Source organism: Tachyglossus aculeatus, chromosome 10, assembly GCF_015852505.1.
Source record: "Tachyglossus aculeatus isolate mTacAcu1 chromosome 10, mTacAcu1.pri, whole genome shotgun sequence".
In the NCBI taxonomy this organism is placed as follows: domain Eukaryota; kingdom Metazoa; phylum Chordata; class Mammalia; order Monotremata; family Tachyglossidae; genus Tachyglossus; species Tachyglossus aculeatus.
This window is the reverse complement of record NC_052075.1, coordinates 58,510,244-58,530,098: the sequence shown is the minus strand read 5'-3', so window position 1 is coordinate 58,530,098 and position 19,855 is coordinate 58,510,244. Positions and strand designations below refer to the sequence as shown.

The 19,855-nt window shown below is 54.3% G+C and overlaps 1 protein-coding gene across 7 annotated transcripts in view; it reads left to right on the top strand.

The window, feature by feature from the left end:
* Positions 1-1,985: 1,985 nt before the first annotated feature.
* Positions 1,986-19,855, top strand: part of PPP1R1A (protein phosphatase 1 regulatory inhibitor subunit 1A) — a 40,812-nt gene continuing 22,942 nt past the window's right edge. Inside the window, exons 1-7 of one of the 7 annotated variants that reach the window (XM_038753258.1) lie at positions 1,987-2,204; positions 7,246-7,306; positions 8,468-8,505; positions 8,830-8,893; positions 9,150-9,344; positions 9,576-9,703; positions 10,001-10,436. In XM_038753258.1, the coding sequence (XP_038609186.1) occupies positions 2,121-2,204; positions 7,246-7,306; positions 8,468-8,505; positions 8,830-8,893; positions 9,150-9,344; positions 9,576-9,703 (570 nt within the window). In that variant the 5' untranslated portion in view covers positions 1,987-2,120 and the 3' untranslated portion in view covers positions 10,001-10,436. Of the gene's footprint in view, positions 2,205-7,245; positions 7,307-8,179; positions 8,506-8,829; positions 8,894-9,149; positions 9,345-9,572; positions 9,704-10,000; positions 10,437-19,855 lie in introns of those variants that run through there. The other 6 variants (XM_038753257.1, XM_038753255.1, XM_038753256.1 and 3 more) reach the window with 6 other exon arrangements.

The window sequence follows — 19,855 nt, the reverse complement described above, 5'->3', positions numbered from 1 at the left end:
GGGACCGGACCATGACCCCTCCCTCTATTCCCCCTCAGGGCCTGACTTCCCCTGCTCCCGCTGCCCCTTTGCCATCCCTCAACGCCTCGCGCCCCATTCCCTGCCCAAGGGACCCTTGTCCAGCTTCTAGCCACTCCTTCCTCTCTCCCCCCGTCCGCGAATTTCCCTTCCCAGTGATCCCCCAACTCTGTCTCTGGTCCAGGAGTTGGGGAGAGGCCTGAAGGGACAGAATTTGGACTTCACCCTCGCCTGTCTCCCTGCCCCCTGCCCTCTCACCCACTTTCCAGGCCCCATAATTCAACCACGGGCTTGACATGGCAGTCCGGTTTCGCAACGCCTCAGCCGCCCTGCCGACCCGAGTCTCCCCCTCCCGCTTGGCCCCTCGACCCCTCGATCTGACCGTCCACCTGTCCGTCCCACCCCCTCCATATCTGCTTCTACCCGCAGAGGGTGGGGTGTTCCCTTAGAAGTGCTCACCCCCCAACCCCGCGCCCCACCGGTCACATTCAGGCTATTCCCCTGACTCCTCACCCCCAGCTCCAGGGATGGGGAACGCGGAGGGCGGGGGGAGGATCTATCGGGGGAAATTCCAGGAAAGAAGACTCCCCGCGTCGCTCCCTCCACGCCCTCCTGACCCCACCTCTCCTCTCCCCAACTCCTCGGGATACCAAGAAGTGCTTCCTGATGTCTCAACTGAAGCCTTCCTGCTGCAGGAGAAGGCCCTGTTTGTTATTTCTGATCTGGTGGAGCGAGAGAATAGGAGAGTCCCGGCTCTCGGGAAAGAAACCTTTATAACCCACGAAATCCTCCGCTACCCGGCTCTGGCCCCCATCCAGAGAACCTGGCTCCCATGTCTCTAGGCTGCCCTGCACCCATTCAGTCAGTGGGTACTTATTGAGCACTTATAGTGTGCAGAGCACTGTACTAAGAGCTTGGAAGAGTACAATAGAACAATAAACTGACACATTCCCTGCCCACAGTGAGCTTACACTCTGGTCCCACAGTCTGGTCCCCAGGTGGAAAGAGGCAGGGCAAAGCGGCAGCCTCAGCGTGGCTGAGGCAAAGCGGTGGCCTGCGAACCAGAGGACCTGGATTCTAATCCCAACTCTGCCAATTGATTGCTGTGTGACCTTGGGCAAGACACTTCACTTCTTTGAAGCAGGGTGTCTTAGTGGATAGAGCCCGGGGCTGGGAGTCAGAAGGACATGGATTCTAACCCTGTGTGACCTTGGGCAAGTCATTTAATTTCTCTGAGTCTCAGTAACCTCATCTGTAAAATGGGGATTAAGAACGTGAGCCTCTTGAGAGACGGACTGTGTCGAACCCGATTCACTTGAATCTACTCCAGAGTTTAGAACAGTGTTTGACACATAGTAAGTGCACAACAAGTCCCATTATTATTATTATTATTGTTATTCATTCAATCGTATTTATTGAGCACTCGTGTGCAGAGCACTGTACTAAGCCTTGAAAAGTACAATTAGGCAACAAATAGAGACAATCCCTAGCCAACAACGGGCTCACAGTCAAGAAGAGGGGAGACAGACAAGAAAACAAAACAAGTAGACAATATCATCAATAGCTTCATTCTCTGTGCCTGTTTCCTGGACCGTAGAATGGAGATTAAATCCTACTCCCTCCTACATAAACTGTAAACCCCAGGTGGGACGGGAACTATGTCCAACCTAATAAACTTGTATCTACCCCAAGCGCTTAGAACAGTGCTTCACACACAGTAAGAGATTAACGAAGACTATCAAACAAAAAGTTCAGGTCCGACGGGGGGCTCCGGGGTGACAAACTCACCCGGGTCCCGGGCTTGGGGAAAACCAGGAACCGCCCCCCTTTCGCCCCGGCGCCGGAGGGGTTAACCCCTACCCTCCCGAGCGGGGGGGAAAGCCGAGAGCCGGAGCCAATCGGAGCCGCCGAGGCGGCGGTGCTGGAGCCGGGAGGGGAGGGCAGGGAGAAGGGGAGACGGGGAGTGCAAGCGGGAGAGGCGGCGGCAACCGTGCGAACCCCGGGACCGTGTCCCCCTCCTCTCCCCTCCCCCGCCAGGCCCAGCACGCTCAGCCGCAGGGACCCAGGCGTCCCGCCGCCCCCTTCCTCCCCCCCCCCAAGTCATGGAGCCGGACGGCAGCCCCCGCCGGATCCAGTTCACCGTCCCCCTCCTGGAGCCTCATCTGGACCCCGAGGCGGCCGAGCAGGTTTGGGGGAGAGGGGGCCGAAGCCGGGGAGACCGGGAGGGGGGTCACGCTGGCCAGGTCTGCACCTGGAAGGAGAGGGCTTGGGGGGACAGAATGGGGACCCCAGGGACCGGCTCCTTCGCAAGCAGAGGAAAGTCACCGCCGCCCCAAACTCGCTGCTTCGAAGGGACCCAACGCCCTCACCACCCCCATCCCCAGACCCCTCCCCGCCATCTCCCCAACACCCCTCCCCTCCCCCAGCTATGGAGGGACCGGGGTGGGCTAGGGGTGGAGCAGCCTTTGCGGCTTCCCGGTCATTGTAGAGCTGTGGGTTCGCGGTTACAATGAAACCGGGGCTACGAGTCGGGGGCAGGAGAGGGGACGGGGGGGTCTTAGGGGAGGCAGGAGCGGGGCTGGGGTCGGGGGAGGGGCGTTCCCGTTGCGAAAGGACCATCTGGGGAGTGGGGCGGAGGAGAGAATGGGGGCGGAGGCCCGGCTGCAGTTGGGGGGATTCGGGGGCAGTTGGAAAGGAGGTAGCTCGGAGGGAGGGGAGTCTAGGGCCTGATTCCTGGGTCCTTCCGAGAAGCCTCTCCCCGGGGGGGTCGAGCTCCTCTGGAAGAGCGTTTGGGCGGGAGACGGGGGTCTCCTCCTGAGCGGGTGGGTGAGGGGCTTCAGGTTCCCTCCCCTCGCTCCCCGCCCCTGGGCTATTTTTAGCTCTGAGCAACCTGCCAGTCTAAGGACAGACGTCCCGCCCCCCTCTCCCTTCCCTCCGCCCCCAGCCCCCCGTCCCCAGCCCCCGGGTAGGGTGCGGTGTCGGCCGAGGGTCAGAGGTCGGGGTTCAAGGGGCGTGGCACTTCCCGGCCCCTTCCCCATCTCCTCCAGGGGTCTCTGAATCAGGTCCTGAGCTCACGCCTGAATTTCCTCCCGGAGGAAAGATGGGGACGGAAGAGAGAGCAAAGAGGAGAATGGAGGACCAGCCCCGGGCCCGGCTGAGGACCGAGGCTCTGATTTCGTCGGGGCAGGAGGGCGGCAGGCAGGGGTGAGGGCACGTGGTGAAGGCACCTTGGAGTCGGGACCGGAGGAACTCGGATGCTGGGGGATGCCCGGCCTCTTCCTTGCTCCCTCTCCCCTTTGCCCTCTAACTGGGCCTCAACTTCCCAGCCACACCACCTGAAAGTCCATCCTAGGTCTGCCCTCAATCCCTGCTAATGCAGGAACGGTACAAGCATTTGGGGAATAGGGAATCACTCCCTACCGATGGCCTGACATCACCTCAGACACCTCCCACAACATATTCCAATATACACACACTCACCTGTCTGTGCTCAAAAACTCTCTGATGTACTATATCATACATACACTCACCTGACTACACCAATATCCCCACGACATACAGTAGCATACATACCCTCTCCCGCCTGCTCCCTCACACACACACCCACACAAATACACATACACACGCGGATACTCTCACAACCATGCACACATATTCACCCACTTGAATACCCACACATGCCATCACATGGGCCTTCAGCGGGACACGCATGCAGACCCACACTCACGTGTACGTGCGCTCACACATACCCTGCATCCCAACGTCCTTGAGCGGTTGTGTCAAACAGATGGTGCTGCCAGTCCGCCCGGGGAAAGAAAGGTCCTCACGTGAAGAGATGTCTCTGGCCTGCCTCCTCATCCCCCGCACCCCATCCCCCATCTCCCACCTCATCTTCGGCCTCCGTGCCATGACACTCTCCGCACCCTTCCACCGCCCACTCTCCCCACTCCTCTGGAAGTCTCTCACCCCTGCCCAATCCAGAATCTAATAGTAATCCAACTTGCTGCAGGGGCTGGAGCAAGTTCTCTAGTGATATCGGAAAGCAGCCCGTCTCCGTTGCCCGGGGAATGACACTTCGTAGAAACCCGATCGGTTTCCCTCCCTCTCTCAGCCTTCGCTTCTCCAGAAGGAAAAATACCAACTCCTTTTGCCTGTCCTCCCAACCCGCGGTACCTGCCCCTGATCGCTTGGGTGCTGGAGTGACCCAAACCTTTCTTGGGTACCCTGATCTTGGGGAAAGGGGGTGAAGAAGTGAGGTTGGAGGCGGCAGAACTACGTTTCCCAGGAGGCCCTTCGACATACTTTTACAACCCAAACTTTATCAACAGCTCGAAGGCAGTGCCGCTTCCCCAGGACTCAGACAAAGGGGATATGCAGGGAGCATGTGCAAGGGTGGGGATGGTGGCAGGCAGTCGGCTACTTCATGAAAATTAAAGCAATTACGGGGAGAGTAGGCATTTCTGAAGCCAAACGCCGGGGTTGACCAGGTCCACGGAGTGGCCGAACTCGTGAATCCAAACTGGTGAATTTGCCCGACAATTTGCGTGTCATCTGCATGTTCGTGTCAAGCCCCGGGAGCTCTCCATCACCACGCCCATCGTCGCCTCTCCAGGAGGTTCAGTGGCAGGATGCTGGACTGCGGTTCCCTTGGGAAGATTTGTGTCTAATTTGTAGGGTTTTTACCGAAAATGATGCAAATTCAACTAGGCTCTTCTTATCCCTGCGCCCTCTCCCTGGAAGGGCCTCCAGTTTTCTGGTCATTGATCTGCAGGCAGAAGCAGGGCGGAAGAGCAATCGAAGGGACCACAGTCAGGGCAGCACCTGGGGTGGACAGCGACGACTCAGAGCAAGGGTCAGGGCCGGAGAGGGGTCAGGTCGAAGGTCGGGAGCCGGATTCAAGCGCTTTAGTACAGTGCTCTGCACACAGTAAGCACTCAATAAATACGATTGAATGAATGAATGAATGAATGAATGATTGAGGGAGCTGAGCCTGAGGTCTGGAAGAGGTTTTGTAGCCAAACCTGGATGGGGTGGAGGAGAAGTTGACTAATTTCACATCTCTGGAGAGGGAGGGGTAGGAGGTAGGAGGTGGGGGTAGGGTGCAGGTGGGGTAGAGGCCAACTGGGCTGTCAGAAGCCAGGACCAGAAGATTTGGGACAGCCCTTGCAGCACGAAGGATGTAGGTTAGATATGCAGGAGGACTTTGTGGCTAGCAGGGGGCGGCGGAAGGTCCCCCCCAAGAGACTAGGGATCTCCTCCTGTGACTGGGCGGTCGAAGGGGAGGGGCAGTTTAGAGGCAGGGGGATGGATGGGATGAGCTTTGGAAGTCGAGGGGAGTGTTATATAGGGAGTCTGGTGGCCCCGACTCTGAAGCTTCCCTGGCTTGTCCGCGGGGCTAGGTGGAGGCATTAAGGCCAACATCCCTTGGCCAGGATGAAATCAAACCATCAGACGAAAAGAGGCACTCTGGGTCGAAGTTGGAATACAATCAGATGGGACCTAAAAGAAAAGAAACAATAGAGGAGCAGTGTGGCATGCTAGAAAGAGCATGAGCCTGGCAGTCAGAGGAGCTGAATTCTAATACTGACCTTCTGTGTGACCTTGGGGAAGTCACTTAACTTCTCTGTGTCTCAGTTTCCTCACCTGTAAAATAGAAATTCAATGTCTTTTCTCCCTCCTACTTAGACTGTGACCCCCATGTGGGACAGGGGCATTTTCCGACATGATTAGCTTGTATTATTCCAGATGTAATGATAATAATAATAATAATAAATACAGAGAGTTGGGGAGGAAAGGGGGCGTATCTGGAGTATTTATTTCCATATTTTATACAGCCCGTTACTTAAACACTAACTCATGTCGCTTAATACAGTGTTTGGCTCATAGTAAACACTTAAATACCACAATTAATATTATCATGTTCATATCCCCTTCCCCCCTACTCCCATCTGTAATTTATTTTAATGTTGGTCTCCCCTACTAAACTGTAAACTCCTGGAAGGCAAGAATCATGTCTGCTAACTGCGCTGGTAGCCGGGGTGGGGCACGGAGTTGTGCGGATGGTGTTGGGGCTGGGGAGGAGCTGGGCTGTAATTATAGAAGGTGCCCTGTTTTGCTGCGTGGGATAAGGCTGGGTCGGGTTTTGTGGACTGATGTCGCGTTCAGTGGCCCAGGTGGGGGGTGGTCTCCATGTGAGGGGAGGGGGTGGGGGTGGGGGGCAAGGGAGAGACCTCGGTCCTGTGTCCCTGGGTTATTTCCAGGAGCCGCTGGGGCTATGGGGCGTGGAGAGCCGCAGGGGACTTCCACCTGCCTCTCCTACTTAGACTGTGGGCCCAATGTGGGATAGGGACTGTGTCCAACCTAATTATCTTGTATCTACCCCAGCTCTTACAATAGTGTTTGGCACATAGTAAGCGCTTAACAAATACCATTTTTAATAATAATAATAACGAATATAATAATAGAAAATAATCGTGGTAGGCTTAAGACTGTGACCCCCACATGGGACAACCTGCTTACCTTGTAGCTACCTCAACACTCAGAATAGTGCTTGGCACATAGTAAGTGCTTAACAAATACCATTAATAATAATGGTATTTGTTAAGTGCTTACTAAGTGCCAGACGCTGGGGTAGATATAAGCTAATCAGTTTGGAAACAGTCCAAGTCCCACATGGGGCTCAGAGTAAATACCATTATTATTATTATTATTATTAATCCCCATTTTACAGATGCGGCAACTGAGGCCCAGAGAAGTTAAATGACTTACCCAAGGTCACACAGTAAAACAAGTGGCGCAGCTGGGACTAAAACCCCAAACCTACTGACTTCCAGGTTCACGCTCTGTCTACTAGGTCAAGCTGCTTCTTTAATAATAACGATGATGATGACGATGATCAAAAAGTACCCTCTTCTCCCCGAGCTGTTAGATTTGGACATCCCTCCCCACCTCCACACACACACACACACCCTGCCTTGCTCACAGTCCCCCTGGCCAGGTTGGGTGGGCCACAGAGACCATATATCGGCTCTACTGGCCCGGTTAGCTCCATGGGGCCTGCCAGCCTGCTCCCCCCACCTATCCCCAGCCACGATACCCCCACCCCCAACCCCCACTCCCAGGGTGCCTGAGTGTCACCGGGCGAAGGGGCTCACGCTTAGGGCATTGCTTTGTACTGTCATTGTCGGCCACTCCCTTCCTCCCTCTTCTTCCCTCCCCGCACTGCAGATCCGCAGACGCCGGCCGACCCCAGCCACCCTGGTGCTGACCAGTGACCCCTCGTCTCCAGGTGAGTCCCTCCCCGGGTCTTCTCAGCCCTCTTCCTGCCCCCCACCCCCAACCCAGCCCCCTGACCTTCACCTGGGCCTGGACCAGGAATAGTAATAATAATTATTATTATGGTATTTGTTAAGCGCTTATTATATGCTAAGCACTGGTCTAAGCGCTGGAATCTCCAAGTACCACCAGCGCTAAAAATCCCACCTCTTATTCCAACTCCCTCTTCCATATTTGGGGAGGGACCTTCATTGCCTTAATCCCCCCCATCATGCACCTCACCCCCGAAGGAAAACCCTTAAAGGGCCAGGGGCCTGTACTGCAGCGTGGCTCAGTGAAAAGAGCACGGGCTTGGGAGTCAGCGGTCATGGGTTCGAATCCCAACTCTGCCACTTGTCAGCTGTGTGACCTTGGGCAACCCACTTAACTTCTCTGGGCCTCAGTTCCCTCATTTGTAAAATGGGGTTTAAGACTGTGAGCCCCACGTGGGACAACCTGATTACTTTGTATCTCCCAAGTGCTTAGAACAGTGCTTCGTACATAGTAAGCGCTTAACAAATATCATTACTATTATTATTATTAATGGGGATGGGGGGCGGGGCACAGGGGAGGTGCTCTCTCCAGCTGCGGGAATCAAGATGCTCTGATCTCCTGGGTGGGGGGTGACGGGGGAGGGGGAGAGCGGGGTCCCAGGATACTGGTAAGGATGGGGAGAGCCCTCACTCGGGACCCTGGAGGACGGGGGTGGTCAACCGAGAGCTGGTTGTCCTGGCAACGACCTATTAGTTTCCCCGGCAACAGAGACGCTCCCGGCATTTGAGAGGCGGTGGCAGCTGCAGTGAGCGGGCGGAGAGAGGCGAGAGTAGGGGAGGGAAGCTGGCTCAGTCCCCCACCCACCTCCACAATTCTTCCCCTCGGCTCCCCCAACCCACTCCCCCGCTCTCGTTTGGCCCAGAGAGAGCCGCGGCGCTCGAGATGGGGAGGGGGATTCAGGAAGCTTGGGTTTCCAGCTCGTTGCCCTGGCGACCATACAAGATTAACGTGCTGCTACCTGAACATCTGAGTCCGGATTTTCCCCGGACCTCGGGCGGCCCGAGAAGCAGGACTGGGGCTTGTGAAAGCGAGATCCCAGAGTCTCCCTCTCCCTCTCTCTCTTCCTCTCACCCCTTCGCAGAAATCGATGAAGACCGCGTCGCCAACCCCCTGCTCAAGGTGAGCGGACGGAAATGATGTCCTCCCCTTTCCTCCCTTCTCCTTCTTCTCATTTTCACTGTGTAGCATTTACTGAGCGCCTATAGCGTGACAAGCACTGTTATAAGCGCTTGGGGAGTGTAGTACAGCTAGTAGACATGAGTACTTGCATCCCAGGGGCTCACCTCTAACTCTTCTATGCACCCTACTCCTGGATCCATTTAGGGTGATCGGGGAAATGTACCCTCCCACCAGCCCATCGTCGCAGCCCCACTCTGCAGTGGGAGGGAGGGAAGGGTTGGGGTTCGTGAGAAGCTGCGGGGCCCAAATTCCGTCTCATTCCAGTCGACTCTCACAATGTCCCCGCGGCAGCGGAAGAAGGTCACGCGGACCACGCCCACTATGAAAGGTCGGTGATGCGTGGCCTCCCCGTTTCCCCACTCACCGCCCCTCCCCCCCACCGACCCATCTTTTCGTGAGGGGAGGCCTTCACCGAGGCAGGGGGATGGACACGATGGTCTCTCCATTCCTAGAAGGGACCGGACTGCCTTCCCCGCCTGCGAGAGCTGGCGTTCCGTTTGTCCCTCAGGGATGGGAGACAGGGTGGGTCCAGGGCCGCGGGCTTGGTGTGGGGAGGAGCCCACCCTCCCTGTAACCCGCCCCAGAGCTTCAGCTGATGGTCGAGCATCACCTGTGCCAGCAGCAGGACGAACAAGAGGAGGGGGCGGCAGCGGGGGGCGCCACGGCCCCAGGTGGTCGGGGGAAGTGGGATCCAGCGGCCGTGGTCCCGGATCCCCCCGGCCAAGACGCTTTTACGGACGCCGAGACGAGGCTCAACCCTGCCGGGACGGCGGCCAAAGGTAGGGGCAACACGAAGCCCCATCTCGGGAGCAGTGGACTGGCCGGAAAGGGCCGGGTGGGCTGAGCGACAGAGGGGAAAGGGCAGAGGGTTAGGAGAGGTACATCCTCTTTGCGCCCCTCTCCCCTTTCCAGCCGCATGCCCCTCTCTCCTTCCCCTCCCTCTCCCCCTCCTCCTTGCCTCACGCTGCTGCCCATCTCTCTCTCTGCCCCTTTACCCCGGCACCCAGCAGGGCCAGAAGGTCCAGTCGCTGACCTCGCAGCTCCCGAGGCCGGCCGGGTGGAACCGTCCACAGAGCCGCCGACGCTGTATATACCACCGCGGGGGGATCCGGGGGGCCTGGGGCCTGCCTCCCACTAGGTACGGGGCCGGGGTCCCGCTGGCCTCTGCGCAGGGAGTAGGGGTGACTGCGCTTAGTAAAGAGAAGGCTGAGGGCAGAAGGGGTCCAAAAGGTCATCCTCAGGGGAGAGGACAGTGGTCAGAGTGAGAGGGACAGGACCGGTGCTGCAACGGGAGGGATTAACAACAATTACGGTATTTATTAAGAGCTTACTATGTGCCAGGAACTGTACTAAGCACTGGGCTGGATTCAAGTAAATTGGGGTGGACACAGTCCCTTTCCACATGGGGCTCACAACCTCAATCCCCATTTTACAGATGTGGTAACTGAAGCCCAGAGAAGTGAAGTGACTTACCCAAGGTAACACAGCAGACAAGTGGTGGAGCCAGGATTAGAACCCATGACCTTCTGACACCCAGGCCCGTGCTCTATCCACTACGCGATGCTGCTTCTAGGTCAACCTGATGGAGGAACGCAGGCATCGCAGCAATGGGAGTTGGGGGGAGACCAGGGAACATCAGACTCCTTCGTTGGAACTTCGGACTGGGGGTCACAGACTTGGGCATTGATGCAATGACCCCCGAGGGCCCCACTCTGACCAGTTCCATCTCTCTCCACCCATAGGCCCGAGGGAGACGGGGCCAGAGCTGCCCGCGGCCGGAGCCTGGGTGGGGAGGAGGGGGGCGATGGCATTCCCTGGCTGTTTCTTCACTTTGAGAAAAATTCTGGTTTTAAAAAAAGATAAATTTGGAGGAGGTGGCTGCAGCCTCCTTCTTATCTGGCTTCAACCCCTGTAGGGGAGCCTGGCGTGGTGTGTGTGTGTGTGTGTGTGTGTGTGTGTGTGTGTGTGTGTGTGTGTGTGTGTGTGTGTGTGTGTGTGTGTGTGTGTGTGTGTGTGTGTGTGTGTGTGTGTGTGTGTGTGTGTGTGTGTGTGTGTGTGTGTGTGTGTGTGTCCCACCCTAGGAGTTTGGGGCAGGCTCGATATTGAGTGGCAGGGCCATGGGGGGCATGCACGCCCTCTGGTGGTTTTTCGAGGATCATGCACCCCTGCGACCAGCTGGAGGTGGGACAGTGGTATCGCACGGGAAAGAGGGACTGGCCTGCGGAGAACTATAATAATAACAATCCTTATTATTATGACATTTGTTAAGGGGGGTTCGGATTGGGGCGGGGGTCTGCATGGTGGCGGGGGAGGGTCCGTGCCTCCTCCCTTGACACACTTTGCATTCACTGCAGGCCCGCGGGGTGGGGGTCTGGGGAAGTGGTGGGAGGGGGCGCCTTCTGAGCAAGGCAGGCAGGATGCATAATAATAATAATGATGGCATTTATAAAGCTCTTACTATGTGCAAAGCACTGTTCTAAGCCCTGGGGAGGTTACAAGGTGATCAGGTTGTCCCACGGGGGGCTCACAGTCTTAATCCCCATTTTACAGTTGAGGTAACTGAGGCACAGAGAAGTTAAGTGACTTGCCAAAGTCACACAGCTGATGCATAACAGACAGGCAGGACGGAGAACGGGGGCAGAGGTGATTTGGAGGGCAGGGAGCCGGGGCACTGCACGGCAGGTGGACTAGGGGTCCGCAGGATGGGTGGTCGGGGGGTTGGTGGAATGAGGGTCTGGTGGTAAATAGGTTGGGGATTGGTGGACTGGGGGGGTGTTGGCGGGTGGGGAGGCTAGGAGCTGTTGGACTTAGAGTCTGAAGGGTGGGGGTTTGGGGCGCTGGTGGACTGGGGTTATGGAAGACCCCCCTGGGGGCTGTGGAAATGATAGTCCAGAAAGGTTGGCTCACTCTTTCAGTCACACCGTGCCGGGAATCACTGCTTCGAGGAAAAGAGCCTGGTCCCCGATGGACAGAGGGAGAGGTTAGGAGAAGGGGCCTCAGAGCTGCTGGGGGAGGACACAGGGGGAGGCGGGAGGATTCGAACTCGGAGCTTTGGGGTCAGCCCTGGAAGGACTCGATTTCTGCCGGAGAGACGCGGGAGATTCAGGAGGCGCAGGGGATTGTTTGAACACGGGCCCATCACCGGCTCCGCCGTCGCCCCCCTCCCAACCGCGGAAATCCGGTGAAACGATCGAAGGCAGAGACACTGCAGCGGCAGCCGCCGCGGGGACCGATCCTTCCGATCAAAAAGCGGAGCTGCGAAAACAGACGGAGGGTATTCTCTGCAGACCCCCAGAGGATGTGGATGGAGAGGGGGGCGGGGAGGGCGGGGGGCTCAGAATAGGGCTGCACCTAACCAGAGCCCGGGGAATTATGGAAATGGGGGAGAGGCCACCCACCCGGGGCGGGGGGGTTCGGACTGGCCAGCACTGGGGTAAGGGGGAGGCACGGGGCAGAGATGGGGGGCCTGGGCTTGGAGCTGGGGTTGGGGTGTTCTGAGAAGTGGGGTGTCCTGCTGGGGGGTGCAGTGCTGGAAGTGGGCCGAGGGATCGGAGGGATACAGGTTGGTGGCTGGGAGTGGGTAGGATCTCCAGCCCCTGGGTGGGAGTGGGGGAGGGATGAAGGGGTGTAGAAGGGGGGGGAGGGGCAGAGGGGTGTCTGTAGCCCCAGGGCTGGGGGGGGGGCATTCTGAGAGACAAAATCGGAAAGAAGAGAGAAGGCAAGAAAAAAGAGAGCCAGAGAGACGGGATGAAAGAAAGGGAGCATAGGACAGAGACAGAGACCTGAAAAGGTACTGAAAGAGAGAAAATACAAACAAAAACAGAAAGACCCAGGGAGGGGACAGACAAGCACAGATACAGGATCGGACAGAGAGGTAGGGTCAGACAGAGAGAAAGGAATACAGACGGAAAGACTAGAGAGAAAGGGTTGGATAGAGAGACAAGGACAGAGAGAGAGGGCTGGACGGGGAGACAGGAATACAAACAGGAAAGGATAGAGAGACAGGGATGAACAGGGAGAGGGAGACTGGACAGAGAGACAGGGCTGGACAGAGAGGCAGGAATAGAAGCAGAGACAGACAGAGAGACAGGAATAGAAACAGAGACAGAAAGAGAGACAGGAATAGAAGCAGAGACAGACAGAGAGACAGGAATAGCACCTAAGCACCTAAGACTGGAACCAGGGTGGCATGCTGCGGGGGGGCAGACTCCTTCAAACTCCTCTAACATGGGACTATCTTCACGAAAGATGTGGTCCCGGTCAGACGCTTAGGATCACCGGTTCAGGTGTCTCGAGACCAGGGTTCAGAACTCAATCAATCAATCAATCAATCGTATTTATTGAGCGCTTACTGTGTGCAGAGCACTGTACTAAGCGCTTGGGAAGTACAAGCTGGCAACATATAGAGACAGTCCCTACCCAACAGTGGGCTCACAGTCTAGAAGGGGGAGAAATTATATTTGTTAAGCGCTTACTATGTGCAAAGCACTGTTCTAAGCACTGGGGGGATACAAGGTGATCAGGTTGTCCCACTTGGGGCTCACAGTCTTAATCCCCATTTTACAGATGAGGTAACTGAGGCACAGAGAAGTTAAATGGCTTGCCCAAGGTCACACAGCTGAAAAGTGGCAGAGCCGGGATTTGAATCCATGACCTCTGACTCCCAAGCCCGCACTCTTTCCACTGAGCCATGCCGCTTCCCCATGGACTCGTGGACTCGACATATCCACGGGGTGGGACCAGAGGAGAAGCTCCAGTGCCACTTCACTCCGATGAGACCGAGGTTCTTCTGCCCATCCCCAGAGGAGGACTGACCCAGCCCGCACCCTCCGCTCCTCTGCCGCTTATCTCCTCACTGTGCCTCGTTCTCGCTTGTCCCACATTCGACCCCCGGACCACGTCATCCCCCTGGCCTGGAATAGCCTACCTCTGCACATCCGCCAAGCTAGCTCTCCCTCCCTTCAAAGCCCTACTGAGAGCTCACCTCCTCCAGGAGGCCTTCCCAGACTGATCCCCCTACTTCCTCTCCCCCTTCTCCCCCTCCCCATCCCCCCGCCTTACCTCCTTCCCCTCCCCACAGCCCTGTATATATGTATATATGTTTGTACGTATTTATTATTCTATTTATTTATTTTATTTGTACATATTGATTCTATTTATTTTATTTTGTTAATATGTTTTGTTTTGTTGGCTGTCTCCCCCTTCTAGACTGTGAGCCCGCTGTTGGGTAGGGACCGTCTTTATATGTTGCGAACTTGTACTTCCCAAGCGCTTAGTACAGTGCTCTGCACACAGTAAGCACTCAATAAATACGATTGAATGAATGAATGAATGGAGACAGAAAAGGATAGCGAGACAGGACTGGACAGAGAGACAGGGACAGAGAGGCAGAAATGGAAACACTGAGAAGCAGCGTAGCCTAGTTAATAGAGCACCGGCCTGGGAATCAGAAGGACTTGGGTTCTAATCCCAGATCCACCACTTATCTGTTGTGTAACCTTAAGCAAGTCACTTCACTTCTCCGTACCACTATTACCTCATCCGTAAAATGGGGATTGAGACTGTGACCCTCACACGGGACAGGAACTGGTCCAACCCAATTCCTTGTATCCAACCCAGCGCTTAGTAAAGTGCTTAGCACATAGTAAGCGCTTAACAAATACCATTATTATTATTATTATTATTATTATTATTATTTCACTTCTCAGTGTCTCAGTTATCACATCTGTTAAAATATGATTAAGACAGTGAGCTCCAAGTGGAACAAGGACTGTGTCCAACCTGATTAGCTTGTATCTACCTCAGCGATTAGTACTGTGCCTGGTACAGACTAAGCGCTTAACAAATACCATTTAAAAAACAGGAAATGATGATGATGACGGCATTTATTAAGTGCTTATACACTGTACAAAGCACTGTTCTAAGCGTTGGGGAGATTACAAGGTGATCAGGTTGTCCCACGGGGGGCTCACAGTCTTAATCCCCATTTTACAGATGAGGGAACTGAGGCCCAGAGAAGTTGTCACTTTCCCAAAGTCACACAGCTGACAATAGGTGGAGTCGGGATTCGAACCCATGACCTCTGACTCCAAAGCCCGTGCTCTTTCCACTGAGCCACGCTGCTTCTCTAAGATAGAGAGATAGGACTGGACGATGAAATAAGAAAGAATAGAGAGAGAGGGCTGGAGAGAGAGAGAGACAGACAGGAAAAAAGCAGATAATAATAATGGTATTTGTTAAGCACTTACTATGTGCCAAGCACTGTTCTAAGCACTGGGGGAAATACAAGATAATCAGGTTGTCCCACGTGGGGCTCACAGTCTTAATCCCCATTTTACAGATGAGGTAACTGAGGCACAGAGAAGTTAAGTGACTTGCCCAAAGTCACACAGCTGACAAGTAGCGGAGCTGGGATTAGAACCCACGACTTCTGACTCTCAAGCCCATGCTCTTTCCACTGAGCAACGCTGCTTCTCTTAGCAAGGCTGGGTAGAAAGACAGGAACAAAGGGAAAAGGGAGGCAAAAAGATGGGGATGAATAGGTAGATTTGGGATATCCAGGAAGAAGATATGTGGCTTTCCACTATATGTCTCGCGTCTGAACAGACATAATACCAGGGGTTGTGGACTAGGAGAAAGGAAAGAGGAGAGAGCAGGGAGAAGGGAAGAGGGGGAATTGGCGAGGGGCAAGTACCCAGACAGCAAACACTGCCCCCAACCAAGTGATTCTGCCCATCCGATTCAACCACCCCTAGCCCCGCTTGCCCCCGCCTGGAAGGAATCCCCTGGGTCACCCAATCCTCCCTCCAACCTCCATCCCGGTGGCTGGACGCATACGGGTGCCTGGTGGCCCCCCATCCCAGATTGGCTGACCGCAGGGCAGGAATAGGGCGGGGAAAGGGTGAAAATCTCTCTGGCTTCGATGCACGTTCCCTTTCTGTCCCCGAGCCCCTGGCTTGGCCTCCAGCCCCATTCCCCTGTGCCTGGTGTTTGCACAGCAACCGGCAGAGGACAGACGGGCCCGGGTCGTTGACTCTGCCCACTGCCCAGAGAGCTGTGTCTGCCACCTTGGAGTTGGGTGTTGTACTCCCATGTAACTCATTTTATCCAGACGCAGCCTCTGGAGGTCGGCAAGTCCTATCACATTTTCCAGATGGGGAAAGTGGTGACATGACTTGTCCTAGGTCATCCAGAAGACCAGGTAATAAACTGAGGCACTGAGAGGTGAACAGAGCTTCCTAAGGTCACAACGCGGGCCAGAGGTCGAGCTGGGATAAAAACCCCAGAATTGGGCTCTTTCCACTGCACCGTATTGCTTTGCACCAAGAGCGTTTACTTCTTCCCACTGACAGTGGCTACCTTGAAGACCTTATCTATTCGAAAACAACTCTATCATCATCCTGATTATAATAATACTAATTATGGTGTCTGTTAAGCCCTTACTATGTGCCAGGCACTGTACTAAGCGCTGGGATGGAAACAAGAAAATAGGGTTGGACACAGACCCTCTCCCATCTGGGGCTCATAGTCTCAATCCCCATTTTACAGATGAGGTCCTCCCCTCCCTATTGCCCCGACTCCCTCCCTCTGCCCAACCCTCCTTCCTGCCCCACAGCACTTGTGCATATATGTATGTATTTATTATTCTATTTATTTTATTAATGATGTGCATATATCTATAATTCTATTTATTTATATTGATGCTATCAATGCCTTTCTACTTGTTTTGTTTTGTTGTCTGTCTCCCCCCTTCTAGACTGTGAGCCCATTTTGGGGTAGGAATTGTACTTTCCAAGCACTTAGTACAGTGCTGTGCACACAGTAAGCGCTCAATAAATACGATTGAATGAATGAATGAATGAATGAATAGGCACAGAGAAGTGAAGTGAATTGCCCAAGGTCACAAAGCAGACATGTGGCAGAGCTGGGATTCAAACTCACATCCTCTGACTCCCAAGCCTGTACTCTTTCCACTAGGCCATACTGATTCCCCAGCTTAATGATTTTCAACATCAATGGTATTTATTGAGCATTTCCTGTGTGCAGATCACTGTACTAAGCGCTTGGAAGAGTACAGTACAACAGAGTTGGCAGACGCATTCCCTTCACACAATGAGCTAACAGTCTGGAGGGGAAAGAGATATTAATATAAATAAGTAATCTATAAATATGTACAGAAGTTCTGTGAGGAGAATATCAAAGCCCAAATGTCACAGATCCAAGTGCATAGACAACGCAGAAGGGGAAGAGGGAGCAGGGTAAAAGAGGGCTTAATCAGAGAAGGCCTCTTGGAGGAGCTGGGACTTCTACTTTTTATGAATATTACTTCTGTCAATCCTCAGCACTTGTGCACATATATGTTTAGTCAATCTTCAACTCCTTATTTACTATGACCATATAATTTGTAAATATTGTCATGTCTGTCTCTTCTCATACAGTGTAGGCCCCTTATGGACAGAGAACTTCCCATCCAGTGGGCACCCAACGAATACCATTTCTGCATGTGTGTGTGTGTGTGTGTGTGTGTGTGTGTGTGTGTTTCCCCAGGATCTTCCATGGGACTGGACCCTTTTGGATACCAAGGATCTTGTGTGCATGTGTGTGCGCATGTGTGTGTGCATTATCAGACAGATAATTGTTCTCTCTCACTTCAAAACCTTATTGAAGGCACATCTCCTCCAAGAAGCCTTCCCTGAATAGGCCCTCCTTTCCTCTTCTCCCATTCCCTTCTGGGCTGCTCTTACTTGCTCCTTCATTCATCCTCAAGGAGGGAAAGAGGGAGGAGGGTCCGGGATGGTCCACCCCGGCCCGTGGGGGCAGTGTCCAGCGGGAGACCAGCTCCCTCGAGTGTCCTAGTACCGCTGGGAAGACCGAGCCCAAATGGGGCTGGGCCGGGGTCGGGAAAGAGGTGGCCATCAGTGTTCTAGGCGGAAGGCCAGCGGTGGACATTCCCGGCCCCCAGGGAGGGTCTTCCTGTCCCCCGTTTGAGAGTCCCCAGTCTTCCTTTCTCCAATGACTCTTTAATAATAATGGTATTTGTTAAGCACGTACTATGTGCCAAGCACTGTTCTGAGCTGTACTCACCACTCAAGGTCACCACCACCGGTAAGGGCCCAGCCACTCCGGGGGCTCCCGTGAACGGGGTCCACCAGCTGCTCGGGCTGGGATTGTGGGTGCATGGAAGTATGAGGAACCAGTGACAGGGGGATAGTGGAGTTGAGAGAAGCAGCATGGCTTAGTGGAAAGAGCACGGGCTTGGGAGTCAGAGGTCGTGGGTTCTAATCCTGCCTCTGCCACTTGTCAGCTGTGTGACTTTGGGCAAGTCACTTAACTTCTCTATGCCACAGTTACCTCATCTGTAAAATGGGGATGGAGACTGTGAGCCCCACGTGGGACAACCTGATTACCTTGTATCTGCCCCAGCGCTTAGAACAGTGTTTGGTATATAATAAGCGCTTAACAAATACCATTATTATTATTATTATTACTGATCTCGCTGGATCTGGATTGGTTGATTGATTAACCTGGGAGCCAGAGGACCTGGTTCTAATCTCCTCTCAGCTACTCACTGGCTGTGTGACCTTGGGCAAGTCACTTAGCTTCACTGTGCTTCAGTTTCCTCATGGCCGGGGCGTTGGGGTGGGGGTGGGGGAACCGGATGGGAGTCGCCACGGGTGGGCTGGGGTCCTGGGGCGGCGGGACCCCGTGGGGGCAAGGCCTGGGGCCCGCAGGTTCCCCGTTGAATTCGGCAGTCCCGGGGCGTGGCCAGCAGGGGGCGCCTTGGGTTTGCCAGAGCCGTGCTGGGCTCCGTACTGATGGAGAGGACTAAACCCCTCTTTTCCTCTACTCTCCCTCCCCTCCCCATTGTCCCGACCCGCTCCCTTTGTTCCACCCCGTCTCCCCGCCCCACAGCACTTGTGCATATATGTATATATTTATAATTATAATTCTATTTATTTTTATTAATGATGTTTATATATCTACGTGGCTTAGTGGAAAGAGCCCGGGCTTGGGAGTCAGAGGTCGTGGGTTCTAATCCCTGCTCTGCCACTTGTCATCTGTGTGACTTTGGGCAAGTCACTTCACTTCTCTGTGCCTCAGTTACCTCGTCTGCAAAATGGGGATTAAGACTGTGAGCCCCATGTGGGATAAGCTGATTACCTTGTTTCTACCCCAGTGCTTAGAACAGTGCTCGGCACACGGTAAGCACTTAACAAATACCATTGTTATTATTATTATATATAATTCTATTCATTTATAATAATGGTACTGATGCCTGTTCACTTGTTTTGTTGTCTACCTCCCCCCTTCTAGACTGTGAGCCCGTTGTGGGCAGGGATTGTCTTTGTTGCTCAATCGAACTTCCCAAGTGCTTATTATAAGCGCTCAATAAATACGACTGAATGAAAGGAAGCCTTCTCAAAGGGCGATTCTTCAACTGCTCCTGAAAGGCCACAAGCAAAGTCACTGGTGGTCCAGCGGCCCGGCTTCCTTCTCTACAGGACCTGGTGCACGGCTTTGAGTGAGCTGTCTCCCATCCCAGAGACAGCTGCAGAAAGCAGACTTTCCCAGCTACCCTCCCTTGGGAGCGAGGACCGAGGAGAGGGGCAGAAGCTGTTTATTTTCCTGCCCGGAGGGAAGCAGGAAAGGGCTAGTGAATAGAGCTCGGGCCTGAGAGTCCGAAGAAGCTGGGCTCTAATCCTGGCCCCGCCACTTGTCTGCTGTGTGACCTTGGGCAAGTCACTTCACTTCCTTGTGCCTCAGTTACCTCATCTGTAAAATAAATTTTAAGACTGTGCGCCCCAAGTGGGACAGGGACTGTGTCCAACCCGATTAGCTTGTATCTACCCCAGCCCTCAGAACATAGGGAACATAGGAACACATAGGGAAGCAGCATGGCTCAGTGGAAACAGCACGAGTTTGGAAGTCAGAGGTCATGGGTTCTAATCTCAGCTCCACCACTTGTCAGCTGTGTGACTTTGAGCAAGTCACTTCACTTCTCTGAGCCTCCGTTACCTCATCTGTAAAATGGGGATTTTTTTATAATGGCATTTATTAAGCGCTTACTATGTGCAAAACACTGTTCTAAGCACTGGGGAGGTTACAAGTTGATCAGGTTGTCCAACGTGGGGCTCACAGTCTTAATCCCCATTTTACAGTTGAGGTAACTGAGGCACAGAGAAGTGAATTGACTTGCCGAAAGTCACACAGCTGACAGGTGGCGGAGCCGGGATTTGAACCCATGACCTCTGACTCCGAAGCCCGTGCTATTTCCACTGAGCCACGTTGC